The 20,390-nt window shown below is 45.2% G+C and overlaps 1 protein-coding gene across 10 annotated transcripts in view; it reads left to right on the forward strand.

Annotated features, from left to right (window-relative positions):
- FHOD3 (formin homology 2 domain containing 3) overlaps positions 1 to 20,390 on the forward strand; it is a 471,315-nt gene that overhangs the window by 390,959 nt on the left and 59,966 nt on the right. For all 10 annotated transcript variants that reach the window (XM_059409488.1, XM_059409491.1, XM_059409490.1 and 7 more), the window contains one exon: positions 14,653 to 14,931. In XM_059409488.1, the coding sequence (XP_059265471.1) occupies positions 14,653 to 14,931 (279 nt within the window). The remainder of the gene's footprint in view (positions 1 to 14,652; positions 14,932 to 20,390) is intronic.

A 20,390-nucleotide genomic window follows, 5' to 3' on the forward strand; every position in this document is an offset into this window, starting at 1 on the left:
AAGAGGGTGGTCTCAGAAAGGGGCTGAGACTACCTTCCCATTTGGAGACCTTAGCCCTAAAGGCAGAAACACAAAGCTGGGCTGGCAGCAAGCCTTCTGTCAGCCTAGCTGGTTGTGGTTCTCTGAAACCTTCTACTAGTCTCCAGTTCTTAGTCTGTTCTTCTTACCAGCTTCCATTATTAAAGGCTCACAGTAGTTTTTTGCTTATCCCTCACATTTGCAATGTCCCAACATCTGGGGGAAGAATAAAAAGAAAATCTGATGACACATCCAGATGTTTGTCCCGCTCCAAACACCTGGCACTCTGTGGTCCAAACGGGCCCGGGGCTGACTCGCTCTTTCATTCTCTCTCCTTGTGGAATCCTAGGGTGATCATCTTCACGCTTCTGTAGTTCTCTGTCCCTCCTCACAAATGCTACTACTCAACCCCTCCTCGAGCATCCGAGGAGGCGCGGGAGATGCTGCTACCCATATTTTACTGAGATTCAGATAGATGGGAAGGAACACCATTTGCAGAACGAGGGGACATCATCCTGGGGGTAGAAGCCATATTTTTCTGCTCGACCCAGCCATTTATGAGGGCATCACAGCACCCCGGTATTTGTGGTAGTGATCACGTTCACACTGTACCATCCCTTTGCTTTGACCTCCTACATATGTTGCAGCCTACATTTCAGAGTTATGTTTGCAAAAGAGAGGAAAAACTGATATTTGCGACTGAATTATATATATCTCGGGATGAAAGGTCACTTTATGGTTTTTTGGTTTATTAAAGATTCTACAGAATTTTTATTAGCAGAAGATAGGAAAGCATTAAACCCCTCCTTTACCTTTGCTCTTACAAAATATATTTAGAAAGAAGGAAAGGTAAATGTTAAAATGCCAATAGCATTATGGGCCATCTAGTGAGGTCCCTCAGCCAGAAGCCTTTCCCAGCTAAATCTGCTCTGACTTTTGTATAACTTTAAGCCACTGCCCCCACCATCGCGTCAGTGTGTGCTTGAATTATTTTTCCATCTGGCCCTCTTGTGGCTCCCAGCAGATGTGTGTCCCAGGACTGCCTAGACTTCATGGTGATGGTCTGAATATTTTTCCTCTGTGTGAAACTACCAGGCCCAAGTGAGGAGCAAACACATACATGTGTTCTCATTTGCACTGTGCTGCAATTCATGGAGACAATCAGCCCCCAATTTAGGTAAACATAAAGGACCTCTCTCTTCATTGCCTTAATTAGCCTTGCCTTATTTTCACTCAGCCCTAGTAGTACAGATCAGAATATCTAGTAAGTTTACTTCCGGTTATTTTCAGAAACTCGCAGATGTCTTTGGAAATAAGTTATTCTCACTAATTAGAGAAAAAGATTCAGTATTCTTATTGGGAGCGGATTCTTTGCTATGACTCTTGAGAAAGTTGCTGAGGAACAGAAGTAATCTGCGTACCCACAAATGAAATCATTTAAACCCAGTAACCTGTTACCCCAGTGGGTACCCCAGATCCACATAACTTACTTCGTGGAAACAAAATGGAGACATCATCCATCTCAAAACTGGGCATTGATGTTGGTCCCTGTCAGGTGGCCCTGTGGGGAACTACCTTTCCTGGAGGCTAGTTCTGGGTGGCTTTCTTGCTCCTTGACTGATACCACGGAGTCCACCCCAAGGCTAAGTGGAGAGAAATTACCTTTCCCGTTCAAAAGCAGCTGCTGTCATGAGACCACAAGTGGCTTTTGCCCTCAATGCAGCCATGAAAGCATACATTATGGCTAGATTATTTTTATTTTTAGCTCAGTGCTCTTTACAATGCACACAGAAATCATACTTTAGAGACGCATTTGAAAATTTTCCCACACTGTATTATGTCAGGGAAAAATATTTTCAATGGTGGTTTATTTTTCCTTCCCATACCTGGATTCCTAGATATTTCCAAATGTCTTGTTGGGCCTTGGAGATCTACACTGTAACCTGTATGGCCATGGCCTACTCACCAACATTCACCTGGAGGCATTTACAGAAATTACTGACATGCTGTACGATGTTTTCTGTCATAGATCCAAGCTTTTAAAGTGCTGGTAAATAGCACTCTTCCTCTAGCTACCTTATCTTCTCACCTGGAAATAAAATATAGCCTATAGTTATATCCTGAAATGTTCCATTGGCTTATGTGAGTAATCATTTTTCACGTGGGCATCGTTCATCATCACAGCTTTTGTCATTGTTACCAGTCATTGACTGAGCACCTTTGTCGCCTTGTGTGACATGTTTTGAGTCTCCTTCAGGTGTAGACACTCTCCTGAGTTACCCAATCCACATGGCAGAAATCAAAAACATCTGGTATCCTGTTTCCAGTTGGCACAGTAGCGATGGAATATCATCGGTCATCAGCGTAATGCATGCTGGTTCCCTTGCATAGAGATTTTGGACGCCTCCAGTCCAGTATTTCATGCACTGGCAAGAAACTAGATTCCTTGTGGTTAATGTGACTCAGGGCAGCCCCACCTCCCCCACACTCCACCTGACGGCTGCGACTTGATGCCATTTGGTCAGTTAGAACCTCTCAGAAACTCTCCCCAAGCCCAAGGCACTGCTGGCTACACCTGCCGTGGAACTGCTTTATGAGCCCTTGCAAATCATTCTCTTTTCCTGCCTCGCTTTTTCTCTGTCTCTAAAAATGGAGAAGGGTAAAACTCTCCCTTTTTTTCTCCTATAGAATATGACAGTGGCCTGCAGCGTGATTTCATGCGCCATATTTTCAGACATAGTCTTGAATCCTTTTGAAGTAGAGCATATATGAGTCTTAAGTATGCTTAAGTGAAGACAAGGCAGGGAATGGGCTGGAAACATTAAGGAATGGTATTGTGTGATCAACATGATCATTTCACAGGTAGTAATTAGGTGTCAAAAACTCTGAAGTATGCTTGTCAGTTAATAAGTTAGTCTGCCACAGCTTTGTGGATGGAGGCACAAGGTATGAAACTGCAGGGTCGGAGACAATGGACTTGATTACACATAGCAACAGTAGTAGTCAAAGTATCAGCATCTGTGCCATTTCTCCAAGCCCCAGTTCCTTCAAGTTGATGCAAATAGGTCCAAGTGATGGCTGCATACACAGAGAGGAACCTTGAGCCTAGGGACCGCTCATCTTTTATAGTGGGCAGAGGGAGACCTTATCTTCATCACAGCAAGCGCTAAACCAGCCAGTCCTTTGCTCCATGGGGAGGCACCATCTCTGCCTTCCAAGGCCATTCACTATGCACACATCTTCAGAAAGATATCCCAGAGCAAAGACTGTCCATGCCTCTGCTTGTAAGACTGCAGAAACAGGAGAGGCCCATGGAGAATTGTTTCCAAGATTGCATTATAATCGTTTTTAACCAACATTTACAAATTTGCATCTTAAAATCTGTTTAATGGAAACAAAATATTCAGTTTTAGAATAGGAATTAGCTTGTTCTTACTTGACAAAAAGAAAGTGCATCAGAAGTTACAGGACCCATTCTGGAGCAGGCCCTGGGGGTGAATGAGCTTGTCTGCATCTGGAAGCACTAACAGGGAATCTGGAAAGACGTCAGCGCCTTTCATCCCAGGTGAGAGCCTTGGGTTAATGCTCCTGGGGACATTCAGGAGGCCTCTATAGGTAGGAACATTGAGCATTCTTCAGTCAGTGTGGTACTTTGAATTTCCAGAGTTGTTGACTAAGAACTGAGAAATAACAAAGGTGAATAATTACCCAGTTCCTTGTAGCAGTCCTAGCTGTGGTCAGGACCTTGATCAAGCCTCTGCCATTCCACTTTTCCCTCCAGCACCACTGCCCCCACTCTACCACCCTGCCCCCACTCTACCACCCCTGATTTTCCCCCACCCACCCTGATAAGGCATTTGTGCCAAATGATACACTATTTGCAATGTGGCAGGACAATCACACATTGATCTTCCAGTCCCTAAAGTATGCTTTTGCAGGAGAATTCCAGGGGTCGGTGACCCTGCAGTGCATCTTATCTGCCTCTGAGCATGGCACGAATCTTTAGAGCCTTCTGAAGCTGGAACATCCTCTGAGAAAGCTGCCTCTGCCAGATCCATTTGGAAGTTCCAGTAGATTCTCGTTGACTCTCTAGACTGGGCAGCTTTTGGTCCTTATGTATTCTCTAGATAATCTCCAGATTCAGCATGTTACTTGGCTGTCATATCTTCTGCATTTCTCATCACTGTTTTCTCATCACTTATCTCAGTCTTTCTCGTCATTCTGTTTCAGTCTTCCTACTGACTGTTCTGCCTGCCTGCCTCCTAAGCATTGGGATTTTCCAAGGGACCTTTCTCCAAAACCCTCTGTTTTTATGCCTAACTTCTGGCTGTTTTCTCACATCCCCACATGTGATTTTGATCTCCCTGCCATTGATGAAAACTACCAGGTCTGCATCTTCAGCCTTGGCCTTCTGGAGTTTAGGACACATGGATCCAACCTCCTTAGACATCAGCATCTGAATGTTCTGCAGACATGCCACACTCAACAGGTGCCCATCAGGGACATTCAGATGGGAGCTGTGCCCATCTCTCACCCATAAACTCCCTACCCCCTCAAACCTGTTCATACCTTCCAGTCTTCATCTGGTTTAGACCATCTCTTTTGGCCTAGTCATTTAAGCTGGAAGCATGCATATAATTTTTGACAACTCCCTCAATGCTCACACCTCCGTGCAGTTACCAAGTGTTCATGTGCTCCTTTCTCTCAACTCAGCCCTCTTTCCTGTCTCCCCATTGCCTCTGTCTTAACCCTGCTCTTAACCATCTCTCATCTGGACCATTTCAATAGCTTCTAATAGATCTCATATCTTCCAGGTTCTTATTAGCATCCCAACCCAAAAAAAAAAAAAAAAAATATATATATATATATATATATATATATCTGTCTTTAAATAGCTCTAGTGGCTCTCCATTATCTATAACAAGTCCTTATGGGCACTCAAGATTTTGGTTATCTGATCTCTACTACCAGTCTTTTGCCTCCACAACATGTTCTACATGTTACATTTCATCAGCGCCAAACACTGTTGCTATCTGAAAGGTGCTATGTTTTCTCACATTTCCTCTGTGCTTAAAAGACCTCTTCCACTGGGTGCCCTCTGAGCTCTTAGCCATCTAGTTGAAGGATCTTCTCTAAAGCCTCCTTTGATTCCTCTTATGTGTTTCCCTTACATCTTGTGCATACCAGGGATACAGGGCTTAGCTCACTGTATATGTAGTAAATTGTCCCCCGTCCCCCACATCTCTGTGTTAAAATTTCCCCCCTCTCCCGTGTCATCTTCCCAGAGGAGAGTCCATGCCCACAGTCACCTTTGTTATCTCCTAATGCTTGGAGCAGAAATAGATATTAGGTAAATGTTTTATGATCTAGTGAATGAACAAATAGCATGAAAAAATAAAACACTAATCTTTTTTTTTTTTTAGGATTTTATTTATTTATCTGACAGGGACACAGTGAGAGAAGAACACAAGCAGGGAGAGTGGGAGAGGGAGAAGCAGGCTTCCCACTGAGTGGAGAGCCCGATGCAGGGCTTGATCCCAGGACCTTGATCATGACCTGAGCCAAAGGCAGACACTTAACAAATGAGCCACCCAGGCACCCCACAGACACACTTATCTATAGAGACAGCTTTTTATCCTATATGCAGAAATTTACTACATGGGTCATGATGTATTGGACATGTATTTGCCAATATAGACCACTCTCTAAAGACTGAAGGAAGGACAGTGGGTTTAGTGCAGAAAGGGAACTTTTGCAGAGAATTGACATATGTGGGCTATTTCCTTCTAAGGATCTAACCCTAATGGAGGAAGAAAACTCAGAGGATGATTCTTGATAAATTGATAGTTGAGATTATATTAAGCCACCTATTAAAATACCCCTTGTTTTAAGTGGATCTTTCTCCATTTGTTTATGAATGAATTTGCTAACAAGTTCAGATAAACTAAGTTATTGACTAAGTGGATTAGTGACTAGATATAAGTGAAGAAGGGTCAACTGCTTGGGGTGAGAGTTTAAGAGTGAGATTTTTAGTTGTACTCCCATTCTAGACCAGCTGGTTCTGCCTAGATGGGGTCAGACTCTGCTGGCAAGAAGAGCTAATATTTTCTTTAGATAATAGTTGTTTTGATCCCATAATATCTCTTGGATAGACCACTTTATCCTGAAAAATATTTTGGGGAAGTTGTTTTTCATATCTGACTTCCTTATGCCTAACACAGTGCCTGGCACATCAGAGATACCAATAAATACTGAGTGAGTGTTGCTGCTAATTACATTAGAACATCTACTTAAAAGTAACTATTTCCTGCTGAGCTGGAAAAAGTGAATTAACAAGAAACCTCAAGTTTAGTCAATTTATTTGCTAGCTGCTATTACTCAGGACTATCCATTTTAATGCTTGTGTAGACTTTCCAAAATAGGTTTTTTTTTTATGTCATGGATCCATGTCTGGGTCCATGACAAGGGCCAGAGGTGCTCTTGAGATGCATTGGCAATTTAGAATTAGATAATGTCTTCAACCTTGAGGAAAGGCTTGTCTTCTTCTTTGCTCTTGTAAGAAAATGAGCATGCAGTTTATCTAGGAATTCCACCAGCCGTACTGGGCATGGAAAGACAAATGAATATTGGAGTTGATCCTGTTCTGATCCTGAAGCAATCCTGAGCCAAGACAATGTCTCTCTATCTGATTTTAGGAGAATTTAAGCAAGCTCAAAGGAAGTCTTCATACGCAGGGGTTGATGTTTGGGGTCATAAGGTTTGAGTTCGAGATAATGATAAAGCACTGATAGAGTACAGATAGAGTAATGAGACATGAAAAAATAATCTTAAATTGCTTTTTCTTTTTTTTTTGTCGTTTTCTGTTTATAGTTGAAATCAGATCTGTCCATTAACCAATATTGCAATAATTGGACCTGAAACTAGAAACTTCTTTTTTTGTCCTAGATGGTAATACAGTGGAATTACATTCTGTACATCTTTAATGAGGTGAACTCCATCAGAAGCATTATCTGGGGGTCATGGGTCAGGGGAGTGAAGATTACAATCTGAAAAGGGCTTCTGATCCTGTACAATATCCAGCTCAAGTGTTGGTTTCCATGTAAGCCCTAATATGGAGGTCGCAGATCTGTTTTTTCTTGAGTCATTCCTAGCTTTCGTGTGCCTTTGGATAGTATGAACAGCATGCTATACCAAATGTGATTTTAGAGTGTAAGGTTTTGTGTGTCATGGTCACATGACCCCCCACTACAAGCCCAGTACTTCTTATGACATTCCACTAAAGAGAAGCAAACACCTTGTTGGAACCCTGAGGGTTGGTATGGTTTCTACAAAATGGTGTCTTCTAAATGATGCCTACCTTCCTACCTACCTACTACCTTCCAAAGGTAATTTTGGCCCCATCCGAAGGTAACTTTGGCCACATATGGTTTTCATCTTAAGAGGTGGCTTAGGCTGAGCCTGTTTAGAAAATTTAGCTCTCAATTTTGATAATCATAATAAAACTGGGCTAAATTTAGAAGACACATGAACACTAGACGGATGGATCAGTATTTTGCACATGATAAAGTGGGTTGTTTGTATAAAGCTTGAGAGGCTGAGTTTGAGTCCATCTTAATGAAACTGTTCCTTTAGGGTCAAGATTCTCGACATAGGGTGCTCCCTGCCACCCCACTCCCCCACTCCCTCCAAGAGACATTTGACAGTGTCTGGAGATATTTTTAGTTGTCACAACTGAGGAGGTGGTGGTGTTGGCCTCTAGTGGGTAGAGGCTAGGAATGCTGCTAAGCACCCTGCAGAACACAGAACAGCCCTCCCACAACCAAGAATTCTCCAACCCCAAATATCCATGGTATTAAGGCCAAGAAATCCTGCTCTAGAGTGAATCTGAGTGAACAGCTTAGCATGAACTGGCCCAGCACCAAAGGCGAAGTCTAAAGAATTTTCAAAGTTGTGGGCTTTTTCTCTTGGGACCTTTTTCACATTTATGTGATTAAACCACAAGTTTAAAGTTGATGGTGTTAGTTATTAGCTCTGAACTGGGGAGGTCCCTGGAATGTACATGATCTGGAGCAACTGTTATAGAATTGGCTGGCCCAGCCCTTGGTTTCGTAAGACCTGCCAGAAAGCCAAGTCCTGGCAGAGTCTTTGAGACACCATCACAGACAGAAATCAATTGAAGCCACCCAAAGACTTATTAAGTTCAGATCCTTCTACCAGCAGTTTATCTCTTCAAAGAAAAGTTGCATGATTGGGGATTCCAACTGGACACTCTGGACTCGGCTGTTAGGGACATGGATGAAAGCGGACCTGGAACGGTTGTGTTATATTTGTGTGTTTGTCTCTTCAGGAGTGATTCTGTGCTTCTCCTTTACAGCATAAGTCACCCATCTCAGAGTGGACCATCGTAATTAACAGCCTAGGCTTCTCAGTCAGTTCTGGTGGGGTTCAAATCCCCGCTCTGCTTGTCGGTGAGGCTGGAAGGAGATGAACACTCAGAGGGTGCCTGAAGGCTGCCTGTAAAGGGACAGTTCCCGGAGGTGTGGGAAATGTCCCAGGACCATCAAGAAGCCCCCAGAGATGAACAGCACTGCTCCCACCTCCAGGCCTGGAGGAACTTGGTCATGCCTGGGACTCAGCAAGAGCCATAGCCTTGGGGAGGAGAGCACAAGGCAGAAATGGTGACCTGACCACTTCTGCCAGACTGAGGCCCCACGTAAAGAGAGTGGAGGCATAAACACACCAGCCTCTCCTTCCTCCCTCCCGTGCTGCTACTTCTCTGTGAAAGTGAGGGGATCCAGCCTCCCCAGGGCACAGAGCAGAGCAGAGAGTGGGTCTGGAGAAGCAGCTATGAACAACCAGCCCATAGTGTAGCCTGGACATGTTGCTTAACCTCTCTGGACAGGTGTCCTCCCTTCTCATATGGGGACAATAATCTTCGTACTCCTGGTGTGAGGACTCCATGGAGTGGTGTGTATGCAGTTCCTGGGACGCACTAGTGTGTAGAAGGCTCTTGGTACCCAGTACACAGGGCTTGATGTCCAGTGAGATTTTCCAGACAAGATGAGAAGTTGGTGATGGGCTTTTGGAGGGACAAGGAGAACTAGCTATTAGAAGTTGTCCTCTGCCTTGGCTGAATTCCTCAGGGCCTGCTCTCTCTCCTCTCCCTCGCAGTTCTGTGATCTGCATGAGGGAAGCCCCACAGTCTGACCGGGCCCTCTTTTATATTCTCTCAACAAAAGCAGTGAAGTTTTCCCTCTTTCCCTGTGGTTCTCATGTTGATGGGTTCCCATCCTGATCCCACGTCCAGCCTCTCTGTCCTGAAAAGTCTGTTTTCTTTGGATAAAGCATTCCCCTCTATGGCCATGTTTGGGTTACAGGCCCATCCCCAATATGGCGACAACCAGTCTCCTTGTTACTTCTTTCTGAATAGACTGTGGATCTCTTCCTTTCAGTGATTTCTTTCACGTTACCTAGATTATCCATTTCTACATCCCTTTATGCAGTTTAATTTTGATTTCTTTCTCCTTTTTCTCCTCTCTGCACTCCAACCTTAAAATTTAGTTTAAAGCCCCTTGAATCAGGTCAGTGCAGGTTCTGGCCAAATACATTTTTCTGGCCTTTGCTAAGTGCATTCTGGCAATGCCGGGATCCCATCAGTCTGCTCGCTTAGGATGTGGTCCAGGAAGACAGGTCCTGGTTTTGGATGCCTTTTATGCCGCCAGGCATTTCTTGCCATGTCCTCCTTTCTGTACTCATGCCTCCTGCAGGAAGAAGGACTACCTGGCCCCTGGCCCAGGAACTTCTCGCAACTCCTCTTCCCTTAAGTGCAGGCCCAGAGATCAGGCAGGCCCTTACGTCCTTCCTCTGTCCAAGGTGATGGGCGGGCATGGCTGGTGATGGAAAAGCTGGGTTTGGGGGGTGGCTGGCAGCTCCTGACTTGCAGATTTAGTTAATTGTGGTCACTTCTGAACCTGCACCAAAGGCAGGGCTTCAAGGTCCTTAGAGGCGTGCGCTTGGGTGTGGGTGCCCTGCTCGGCACCGTGGCCTGCACTCTTCCCTCCCCAGCCTTGCTCTCTGACGGCAGCATGAGGGGCCTCCCTACAGAGGTGTTGTTGTGCTCATTTAGGAGACATGAAGTGAGGGGTGCTCAGTTGCAGTCCTCAGAGGGAGACAACACCCCATGCTCTCCTCAGATGCTGACAGTCTACCTCCACCAAGGACTCTCTGGATTGGAACAGCTTCCCGTTGGCGCCATGTTTTTAATCATCATCGTGTGTTGAGCCCCAGTGTCTGGCATTCATCTCTCCCGACTCAGTCTCTGTCTGCAGGGCTTGCTTCCTGGGCTGTGCACTCCACACAAGTGAGGCACTTCTCCCATAGCCCCAGCCATGTGCCAGCCATCTCAGTAGCAAGAGTTGCTTGCCTGTCCCTACCTACAGCAGCCATCGCCGCCCTCAGGGTGACATCCCGGGTCCTCACCCCGCCCTGCAAGGCCCACAGCCAGAGCTCTGATGCACGCAGCTTGCGTTCCTCCAGCATGCCCTGTCTCTTCGTCTCTGCACATGCTCCTCCCTCTGCCCAGAACGTTCTCACGTCCACTCTTGCCCCTCTCAACTCATTTTCTCCTTGGAAACCCTGCTTAAATGTCACTTTGGCACAGTAACTTACCTTCGTTCTCAGGCATTGCTAAAGTCCCTTGTCATACCCTCCCCCCCGCAACCCCTACCACTGGCCACGATGCTTTTGCTTTTAGAGCATTGTCATATGGATAGACACGTTTAACTGTGTCAGGGTGAGCCAAGGGGCTGAGATTCCCATGTTCATTGGCGATAGGGCTCCCCCACCTTTGCCATGCAAAGGCCATGGCCAGGCACGTATGGGCTCTTTGCTCCTCTATAATCCCTATGATGACAAGCACTGGGTCTGTCGCTTGTGTCACTCATGTATCCCTGTGTCTTTCACCACCAACACTGTTATTGGGCCACAGAAAGGTTCATTAAATATGAGGGCTGGCAGTTGGGGGAAGTTGTGAGCAGTTTCCACCCCTAGGTGTTGACAAGTGTCTTAGCTGTCTTAGGGCTGTTCCTGAAGACTCATAAGATACGGTCGTCCTGCTTCCTGGGCACTCTGTGAAGGGAGATGATACTTTTTCCCCTGTCTGCTCAGAGCAGGGCAACCTGGCAGAGGGTAGTGACTCAAGGAATGGAGGGGTGTGTGTGGAGGGGCCATGAGAAGAGGACCTTTTGAGGGAGAATGGGAGAGGGGAACAGAAATGTTCTGGAACTTGGGGTGCAATCCCAGCTTCCTGGACATCAGCGAAGACTTTCTGAGTAGATGTTGCCCTGATACCACGCTGGGGGCTCGCGGACACTGGAGGAAGGTCAGGTCTCAGCCCTCAGGGATTTTTGCCTTGTCATTCCTGTGTTCGGTTAATGCAGCTGCAAAAGGGCTGTGCCATGGTCCTGGCTGCTCCTTCCAGTGACCTCCTGTCACTTGTTATCCAGTACCCTCTCTTGCATGACCAGAGACATAGGACTATGATCCCCATGGATGGGTTTTTATGTCCCTTTTCCCTAGCTGAGGAGCGAGCCCTCAAAAAGCCGGGATGTGTGTTCTGTCAATGACAGGGGTGCTGCCTGGCGTGTGCGGGACAGGTGTCGTCAGGAAGGAGCCACATGTGTTTGCTCTTGCACCGCCTCCCTCTAGCTATGCTGGTTTTGCTCGACTCACATGTATGTTACTATTATTTGTCCATCGCTAGGACAACCTCAGTGCCACAGATTTGCAGTCGGGCCTGGTGGTGCTGAGTCTGCATTCTGGTCAGGGTTTAGGAGACAGCCGCCTCCCCAGCAGCAGGACATGGAGAAACCAGACGGTGCGGCTCACACACAGAAATGACTCCATGGGGGGCTGAGGTTTCTGAGTGTTTTAGTCACAAGACTGGGTGGCTCTCTGGCACATGCGTGACTGTTACCGGTAGCACCTGTGCTCCTCAGGGGCCAGAGTCGCTGCTTTGGTGGAAGGAAACAGGATGGCGGTGTGCACGTGGGCTGAAGTCAAACCGCCACCACACGTGGGTCTTTCCTACTTCGTGGGCCCATTCTCCTGGGGATGGAGAGTAGACACAGGCTTCTGGCAACCCACCACACCCATCTCTCCATCACAGACAAAGCCACATGGAGGCACCCTAGCTGGTGTTCACCATATGCTGACCAGTTAAAACTCAAATGCCTGCCACATGCTAGACGGTTGGAAACACATTTGGGTTTTGATGTGGCTATTTCTGATGTGAGTGTGTGCGAGGACATATGCCTTCTGTCAACCCAAGAATGACGGTGGTATTGGTAACATGACGCTTCTGCTGTACTCATAAAGGAAGGGGTGTTTGTAGCTCCTCGATAAATACTTCATTATCAGAGGAAGAAGAAATCACCAGAAAATCTCCTTTAATACCAAAGGGCATTTTTCCCGAGGTTGTATTCACACTTACCCTGTACTCAGTTCGGTCTTTGTTTTTGAGGAAGAGGGTCCGCCAGTACCATGCTTTGGTAGGTGAGCTCAAGGTGTATGCCCTTTGGCTTCCTCCTGCTGCTACCAGGGAGCGCAATTTGGCCTGGAAACCCTCATATCACCAGTTCTTGGGGACAGCCAACAGGAACAGCCAGTAGATAGCGGAGGGCCTTTGCTGCCCCGGCCTGCTTCCTCCAGTCTCCCTGGGAAGCAGGTTCCCATACTAGACTAGAAAATATACAACCTGTCACGAAGCCTCGAGCAGGCAGGAAGGAGAGGCTTTCTGACCTCTACACTCAGTTCCTACCTGAAGGACACTGGAGAGACTCTCCTGGAGGAGTCATTCTTCCTTTGGTGGCTGGAAGTTGCCCAAGGACATAAGGAGAAGCTGATGTTGCACTTTCCCCAATTCCCTCTTTCTCAGAGGAAGGCAGCCTGAGAGCAGATAAGGGGTGGGGGAAAGGACCCAGGGAGTCCTGGCAGAATGACTTCTGGCTGGGAAGCAGCTGGGCTCCCTGCCCAGTGAGGCCTGAGCAGTCCTCTCCCAGAGGAATGGCACCGCCTGGCCTGCTGGGAGCTCTGTTCTGCAAATTCCACTGCCAGCTGCCCCCACTCACCTGAGCCAGCAGGTCTCCTCCACGGAGGGAGTGCCCTGATCTGCTTGTTCTCCTGGGGTCTTCTGAGGTCTGGGCAGGTTCCTTACAGTCCTGTCCTGTGCAGATCCCGCTGAATTTCTATATTTGTGTAGCATATGCTTGGGGCTTGAGCACATACTCTTGGGATACACTGTCCCAATTCCAGCAATGTGGTTTTGCCCATCCCTGAGGGTCACACTCTCAAGAGTGACCTGTCTCCCTCTGGACTTCACATGTGGCAGCTGGCTCAGAACTTCTTGTGTTCTCTGTCATTTAGCTACTCCTATACAGTGCATAGCTGAGAATTTTGCTCAGGAAAACCATGCAAAGCCATACTATGCCACTTTCCTATTCCCTAGAGGATGTCCCACACGGGAATGGGAACATCATACCTTGCTACAAGCATCAAATCTCCAGTCCTGATAGGTTCATAAATAGTTCTGTGCCCATGAGAGATTCTCCCGAACAACTTTCCAAATCATGGGCTAATCAAATTACGAGTAAACCTAATTCAAGCGAAGGGCGTCAGTCCTCATTGGTTTGGCCACCAATAAAACACAGGGCTGCTCCTGGTACATAACAAATTACCACAAACAGCAATTCAAATTAAACCCATTCATTATCTCACAGTTTCCGTAGGTCAGAAGTCCAGCAGAGTTCAACTTGTTCTCAGTGCTGGGGCTCATGAAGCCCCACTCAAGCTGTGGCTGGCCTGTCCCTTACTGGGAGGCCCTGGGAAAAATCCACCTCCGGTTCATTTAGGTTGTTGGCAGAATTTGGTTTCTTGTGCTCTCGGGCCCAAAGTTCCTGTTTTTTATTTTATGTTGGCCAGGAATTGCTCTCTACAGCTAGTGGCCACTCACGTTTCTTGTCTGTCACATCACATCCCCACCCCCATCTTTAAAGCCACATGCTTCTTACCTCTCTGACTTTTGTTTTTTGTTTTTTGGGTTTTTTTAAAGATTTTATTTATTTATTTATTTGACAGACAGAGATCACAAGTAGGCAGAGAGGCAGGCAGAGAGAGAAGGGGAAACAGGCTCCCCGCTGAGCAGAGAGCCCGATGTGGGGCTCGATCCCAGGACCCTGGGATCATGACCTGAGCTGAAGGCAGAGGCTTTAATCTACTGACCCACCCAGGTACCCCTTTGACTTTGTTTTTTATGGCCCATCAGAAAACACTGTGCTTTTCGAAGTGTCACCAGATTGTCTCAGGCCACCTGGATAATCGCCACATCTTAGAGTCAAGTGACTCGAGACTCCACCGTCAGCTGCATGTCCCCTCCCAGCAGTGCCTAGAAGAGGGTTTGACTGAATGACCAGGAGACGGGAATCCTGGGGATCACCTTTAGACATCTGCCCACCACTAACAATATTCTAGAAAAATCTAGAAAAAGAAATCAACCTCCTGTCTCCTTTCACACTTCCCTTGACATTCCCAAGAAATTCCTGTTGTGATTATAATCTCCATTGTTGTTGTCTCCACCAGCGAGTGTTGGGGATCCTGAGCCTGGACCAGAGGCAGAAGTGGGGCAGGGTACCGATGAGGCCAGCCCAGAAGTAGCCCGAGCCTGCGTGGGAGCAGAGAGCGAAGTGGAGCGAGCCCTGGAGCAAGAGCCAGAAGAGCGAGCCTCCCTCAGTGAGAAAGAGAGGCAGAGTGAGGAGGTGAACGAGAAGGACAACTGCTCGGCCTCCAGCATCTCGTCCTCCAGCAGCACGTTAGAGAGGGAGGAGAAGGAGGACAAGCTCTCCAGGGACAAGGGAACTGGTAATACAGCCCCAGTGAATACGTTCCAGGGAACCCTGGGTGGGGGACTTGGTTTGTTGGCCACTGAGGTGACCCTGCTGGCTCAGCTCGCTCAATGGGCTATGTCACCTGGTGTCTGGAGGTGAGGGGTGTGGCCAGCCCTCAGCTTCCTGCCCCATGGGGAGGTGGCCCCATGCCCTATGCCATGCTCACTTTGACAGGTGGGAAAAGGGTCCAATAATGAGGATAGCCAAGGACTTTTCTTGAAAAATAAGCCCCAAAAGAGACCTTCCTCATTTCCTTCTAATTGCTTGTTCATAGTAAATGTAGCTTTTGTTCTAAGTTAAATTGAGACATATGTCATGTTGCTGTCTGCTCCCTTGAAAGTTTCTGCAGTGACGTGTGCTAAGCCATCATGATGGACATTTCAGACCAGAGCAGATTGGTTAAAATGAATTGAATGAGTACTTCTAAAAAGTGGCAGTTCAAAGTGTGCTGAAGTCAGTTTGATGTTCTCTAGTGGAATATACATAATTGAAAGAACTTTCCACAATATGCTCAGAGCCAATCTTTTGTTAGAAGTCTTTGCTTTTCTTTATGAAATTTGATCTTTTGGGCATTACAGCTGATATTCAATCAGTTCATCTGTGTAGTGATAATTTTATGCTGAGACACCAAATGGACTGTTAATCCTCACTGGGAACTCATGCCTGCCATGAGACCTATCAATCAATGGCTTAGTTCTAGTTGATACCTGAGTTTTCACCAGCTATATTAATAATATATTAATAATATTATATATTATTATATATTAATAATATTATTAATAATATATTAATAAGTTTTATTCTTTAAATTTCTGGTCATTATGATGCATTGAAGAAGAACTGAAAGACTTTATTAGTTTATATTTTTAGTAATAATTGCATTGAAAATCTCGTGTCTGTTTGGTTGAAGATGTATGTGTTAGAAGGTATTACATATATGGATATTTATTTAATTTTCTTTCAAAGTCAGATGGCAATTAGTCTCCCAAATCCTGCTTGTTAGTATTCACATTTAATGTGATTAGGGTCACAGTACAGGGGGTCGGGTCGGGGAAGTCTTCTTGATCAGTTTCATCTTAAATCATGTTTTATTATAAATAGCTGTAGAAATTATTCATCATCACTGGGTTTAGCAAAGCCTAAGACATATCAACAAGTTGGGTTAGTGAAAAGAAGCCAAGGAACAGAACTTTCTTGGATCAGCTTGTCCAATATTTTTCCAAATAAGGGCAACTTTCCAAAAATGGAGACTCTACTCCCAGTGAAGAACCATTGATTTTCTACCAAAAGCTGGTGGTGTCCAAGACTATTGACTCAGGAATTAAGGCTTTGCAGTGATTTTATTCTGCTTCAGTCTGGTGCTATTAAGAGATGTGATCATGTCTGTTTGTTGTAGCTTCTTAGTTCCTAGAAAATCCCACTGTTCCCAGGCACCAGGAGCAGCGGAGAAGTCGGGCAGCTCTGTCATCATATCTCTTGCCTTTGAAAGTGTTCTCAAATCACAGAAGCAATCACAACAATCCTAATGATTGTATCCATTACTCAGAAATTATTCTGTAGGGCTTGAAAGAGTCTCAACTTTTTCTGCTTGGGTGGCTTTCTTTTTGTTTCATGTGTTCCTCTCCATGGCATTAGTGTGAGAGGAGTTATTGTAGCATTTGTTACACTTTTCTGTCATGCCTTGTATAAGTGTCCTTTACCGCCACTTGAATGTAAGCTTTGTGAGGATGGGGATGTCTGTCTTGTTCATTATGAGTCCTCACTTCCTAGCTTTAGGACTAGTACATAGTAGAGGCTCAAAAAAACCACTGATGATTAATTGAATGAAGAGACATCTGCCTAAGATGGAGGCGCTCTATTGTTCCCAGTTCCTTCCTCTCACAACCAAAATGGGAACACCCTGTGCATAGCAGAACAATCAGTTGTAGGAAGACTCTGAAAAGCAGAAAGAAGGCAGACTGTCTAGGGACCTTTGGACATTAATGACATGGCAGTGAAGCTCTAAGTAAATCCTATTCTCATAGCCAAAGAATTGGGAAAAGGATTGCCTAACAGAGCAGAACATCATTTTGGCTGTTAATACATGCCCTACCCTAGACAAGCACTAATGGGAAATCTGCTATTGTCCTATTCCTCCACTACCTAGTAGTTTCAGTGGGACCAAACAGGAAGTAATCTTCTACAACCTGCCCTCCATGGAAACAAGAGTTATATGGTTCCCATTCTCCCCTCCTTCCAACTGTCTAGTGCCAGTGAGACTCAGGATGGAGCTAGTTCTCTGTCCCCTGCCCAACAGAAGCCAGTAGTGCTATCTCATTTCCTTGCTGGCATAGTTCTGGCCTAAGGGGGAACTGATATTCTATCACCTACAGTGGCATCCCAGTTCCCCATTAAGATAGTGTCAGTGGTATCTTCTAGAGATCTGAGTTTACACCTTCACCCAGAAGAAGAGAGACTTAAGGAGGCAGTAGAAGAGGACAAGGGGCTGCTGCACCCCCAACCTGGCCATCTTTAGTGAGGGCAAGTCAGCCCTCTTGCTGCGGTGGTGACAGTAAGATGCGGTAAGGAGCTGAACATCTACCCCCACTAAGACCTGTCCACCACATCTAAACACAGCGAGTGCCTGCTGAAAGAGAAGAGTAAGTATGATCCAAAGTCTAGCAAATAATCCCCAAAATATCCAGGATATACTCTAAAATCTCTCATCATTTCAAGAACTAGGGCACTCACAACTTGAATGGGAAAGACAAGAAGCCAATGCCAACACCAGAATGAGCCAGATGTTGGAATTATCTGACAAGGCTTTGAAGGCAGCCATCATAATAATGCTTTCGTGAACAGTTCCAAACATTCAGCAAACACATGAAAGAAATAAAATATCTTAGCAAAAAGAAAGAAAGATATAAAAAAGAACCAAAGAGAAATTACAGAACTGAAAAATAAAATGACCAAAATAAAATATTTGTTAGGCTCTGTAGTAGATTGGAGACAGTAAAGGAAATAACCTGTGCAGTTGAAAACTGATCAGTAGAAATGACCAAATCTGAATAACAAAGGGCAAAAACAGACTAGAGAATGAACCGAGCTTCAGGGACCTGTGAGACTATATCAACAGAACTAACATTCATTTCATTGGAGTCTGAGCGGGAGAGGAGAAAGCCTGCAGGGCTGGAAAAACATCTAAGAAATAAAGACTGAAATTTTCCCAAATTTGACAAAAGGTGTAAACCTCCAGATTTAAGAAGCTAAGCAAATCCTAATGGGGATAAAGCCAAAGAAATTCACACCAGTTCTAAAAATTAAAGACCAAAAATAAAAAATCTTGAAAGGGAGTAGGAAGAAACGGTGCATTATCTATAGAAGACCACCAATTCAAATGTTTCATCTGAAACATGGGGGCGAGAAGAAAGGGCCACAGCATTTGTCAAGTGATGAAAGACTAGAATTATCAATCTGAATTCTAGATCCAGCAAAATTAGCCTTTAAGAATGAAGAGAAAATGAGGACATTCTCAGTTAAAGAAAAACTAAGAGAATTTGCCACTAGCTGGCCACTTTAAGAACGGCCAAAGGATGTTCTTGAACAGAAAGCGAATGATGACAGCAGGCGGCTAGGAATTTCGGAAAAAACTGAACAATGGAATAGGTAAAAATAGTAAATAACAAAGACTGTCTTTTGCCTCAACAATTTTCTTAAATCTTATGTGATGGTAGAAACAAAAATTAGAATGTGATGTCTTGTGCTCAAGTATGTAGAGGAAATACTTAGGACAATTCTGTTTTTAAAGTAAGGAGAGTCAAAGGATCTAATGGAAGGAAGGGTTCTATGCTTCAGAGTAGTAGAGTTTCAGTACCAGCCCATGGAGAAGTTAGTGTTCATATTGTAATTCCTAGAGCAACTGCTAAGAAGATTATATGAAACAGTGGACTCAAAAACAGTAAAAATCGAATTGAAATTTTAAAGAATATTCAGGTAACCCACTTGAGACCAAAAAAGAAGAAACAGGCACCAAAACAAAGAGAACAACAACAAAAAAAAAAAATAAAGAGGCCGACTGAAGCCCTAACGTAATAACTACCTCAGTTTTTTAAAGTAGTCTCTACGCCTAATGCAGGGCTCAGACCCACAACCTCAAGATTGAGAGTCACATGTTCTACCAACTGAGCCAGCCAGGTACCCCAATAATTACTTTAAATTAAAAGATGGAGATTTGCAGATAAAAATATAAATGTATACAAAACTTCTTTTAAACATAAGGCCACAGGCAGATGGAAAGTTAAAAGTTGGGAAAAGATATACCATGCTACCGTTAATCAAAGAAAGCAGGAAAGACTGTATTAATATCAGATAAGGTAGACTTCAAAGCAAAGGAAATTACTAGAGACAAAGAAGCCTACATAGTGTAGCATACACTACATAATGATGCAAGAAGACCTAAGTGAGTAAAGAGAGTAAGGGAGAAACCCAGCATTTAAAATATTCCAATTGTATCCTTTTCCTTGTTGACAAAATAAGAAAATGTAACATTTCCCAGTACATGGAGAAGGAGAGAGACTCAGCCACTTTATGTGCTGCAGCTTGCTGATCTCAAAGCAGTCTTCCCATTTACAGGGCTGTCTGGACAGTTGTGGGGACTCTAGATACCTAGATTTTCCCATCATATCCTCAAATGCCATCTTCTCCCTCTTTGATGGGGGTTGTCTCCTAGGTGTGTGCTTTGAAACACTTGTGAGAGGCTTCAAGAGCTCCTTGTTCTGGTTATGGGTCCTTTGGTGAGGTTAGGTCACTGCTGAACAGAAGACAAAGCTACAGAGGAAGGAGAACACCAGGGGACCTTTGTGCCTCCCCAGTAATGCCTCCTGTAAGATCAAGGCAGGGCCCTGTGGGAGAGAACAGTGTCCCTCCCAGCATGTTTGATCGGGCCATTCTCCTTCGGTGGAACAAAAGCTCCTGATGTGCATGTCGGTGGCCTAGGCCCTTGCCATTCCCCAACACGAATAAAGGCCTTGGGTATACCATAGAACTCACATTCTGAATGCCCGCCAGACAGCCCTGCTGGCCCTTAGGAAGCAAACTCAGAAGAGTAACTTTCCTGACCATTCATTGATTCATCCTCAAGGCTGGGAGTACCACAATGAACAAGAGCAACCACAAAACCCAATCCCGCTCCTGTAGAGTTTACATGCCAACAAAGAGGACAGTTTAACAAGTACTTGTAATCATTCCAGTGGTAGGACAAAGGCAGCAATAAAATAAATAAGGGAAATGCGTGGAAGATGAGGCAGTAAAGTACTTTTTTTTTTTTTTTTTTAGTTTATTTGACAGAGAGATCACAAGTAGGCAGAGAGGCAGGTAGAGAGGGAGGAAGCAGGCTCCCTGCTGAGCAGAGAGCCCAATGTGGGGCTTGATCCCAGGACCCTGAGATCATGACCT

Source organism: Mustela nigripes, chromosome 8 (assembly GCF_022355385.1).
Source record: "Mustela nigripes isolate SB6536 chromosome 8, MUSNIG.SB6536, whole genome shotgun sequence".
NCBI classification, from domain to species: domain Eukaryota; kingdom Metazoa; phylum Chordata; class Mammalia; order Carnivora; family Mustelidae; genus Mustela; species Mustela nigripes.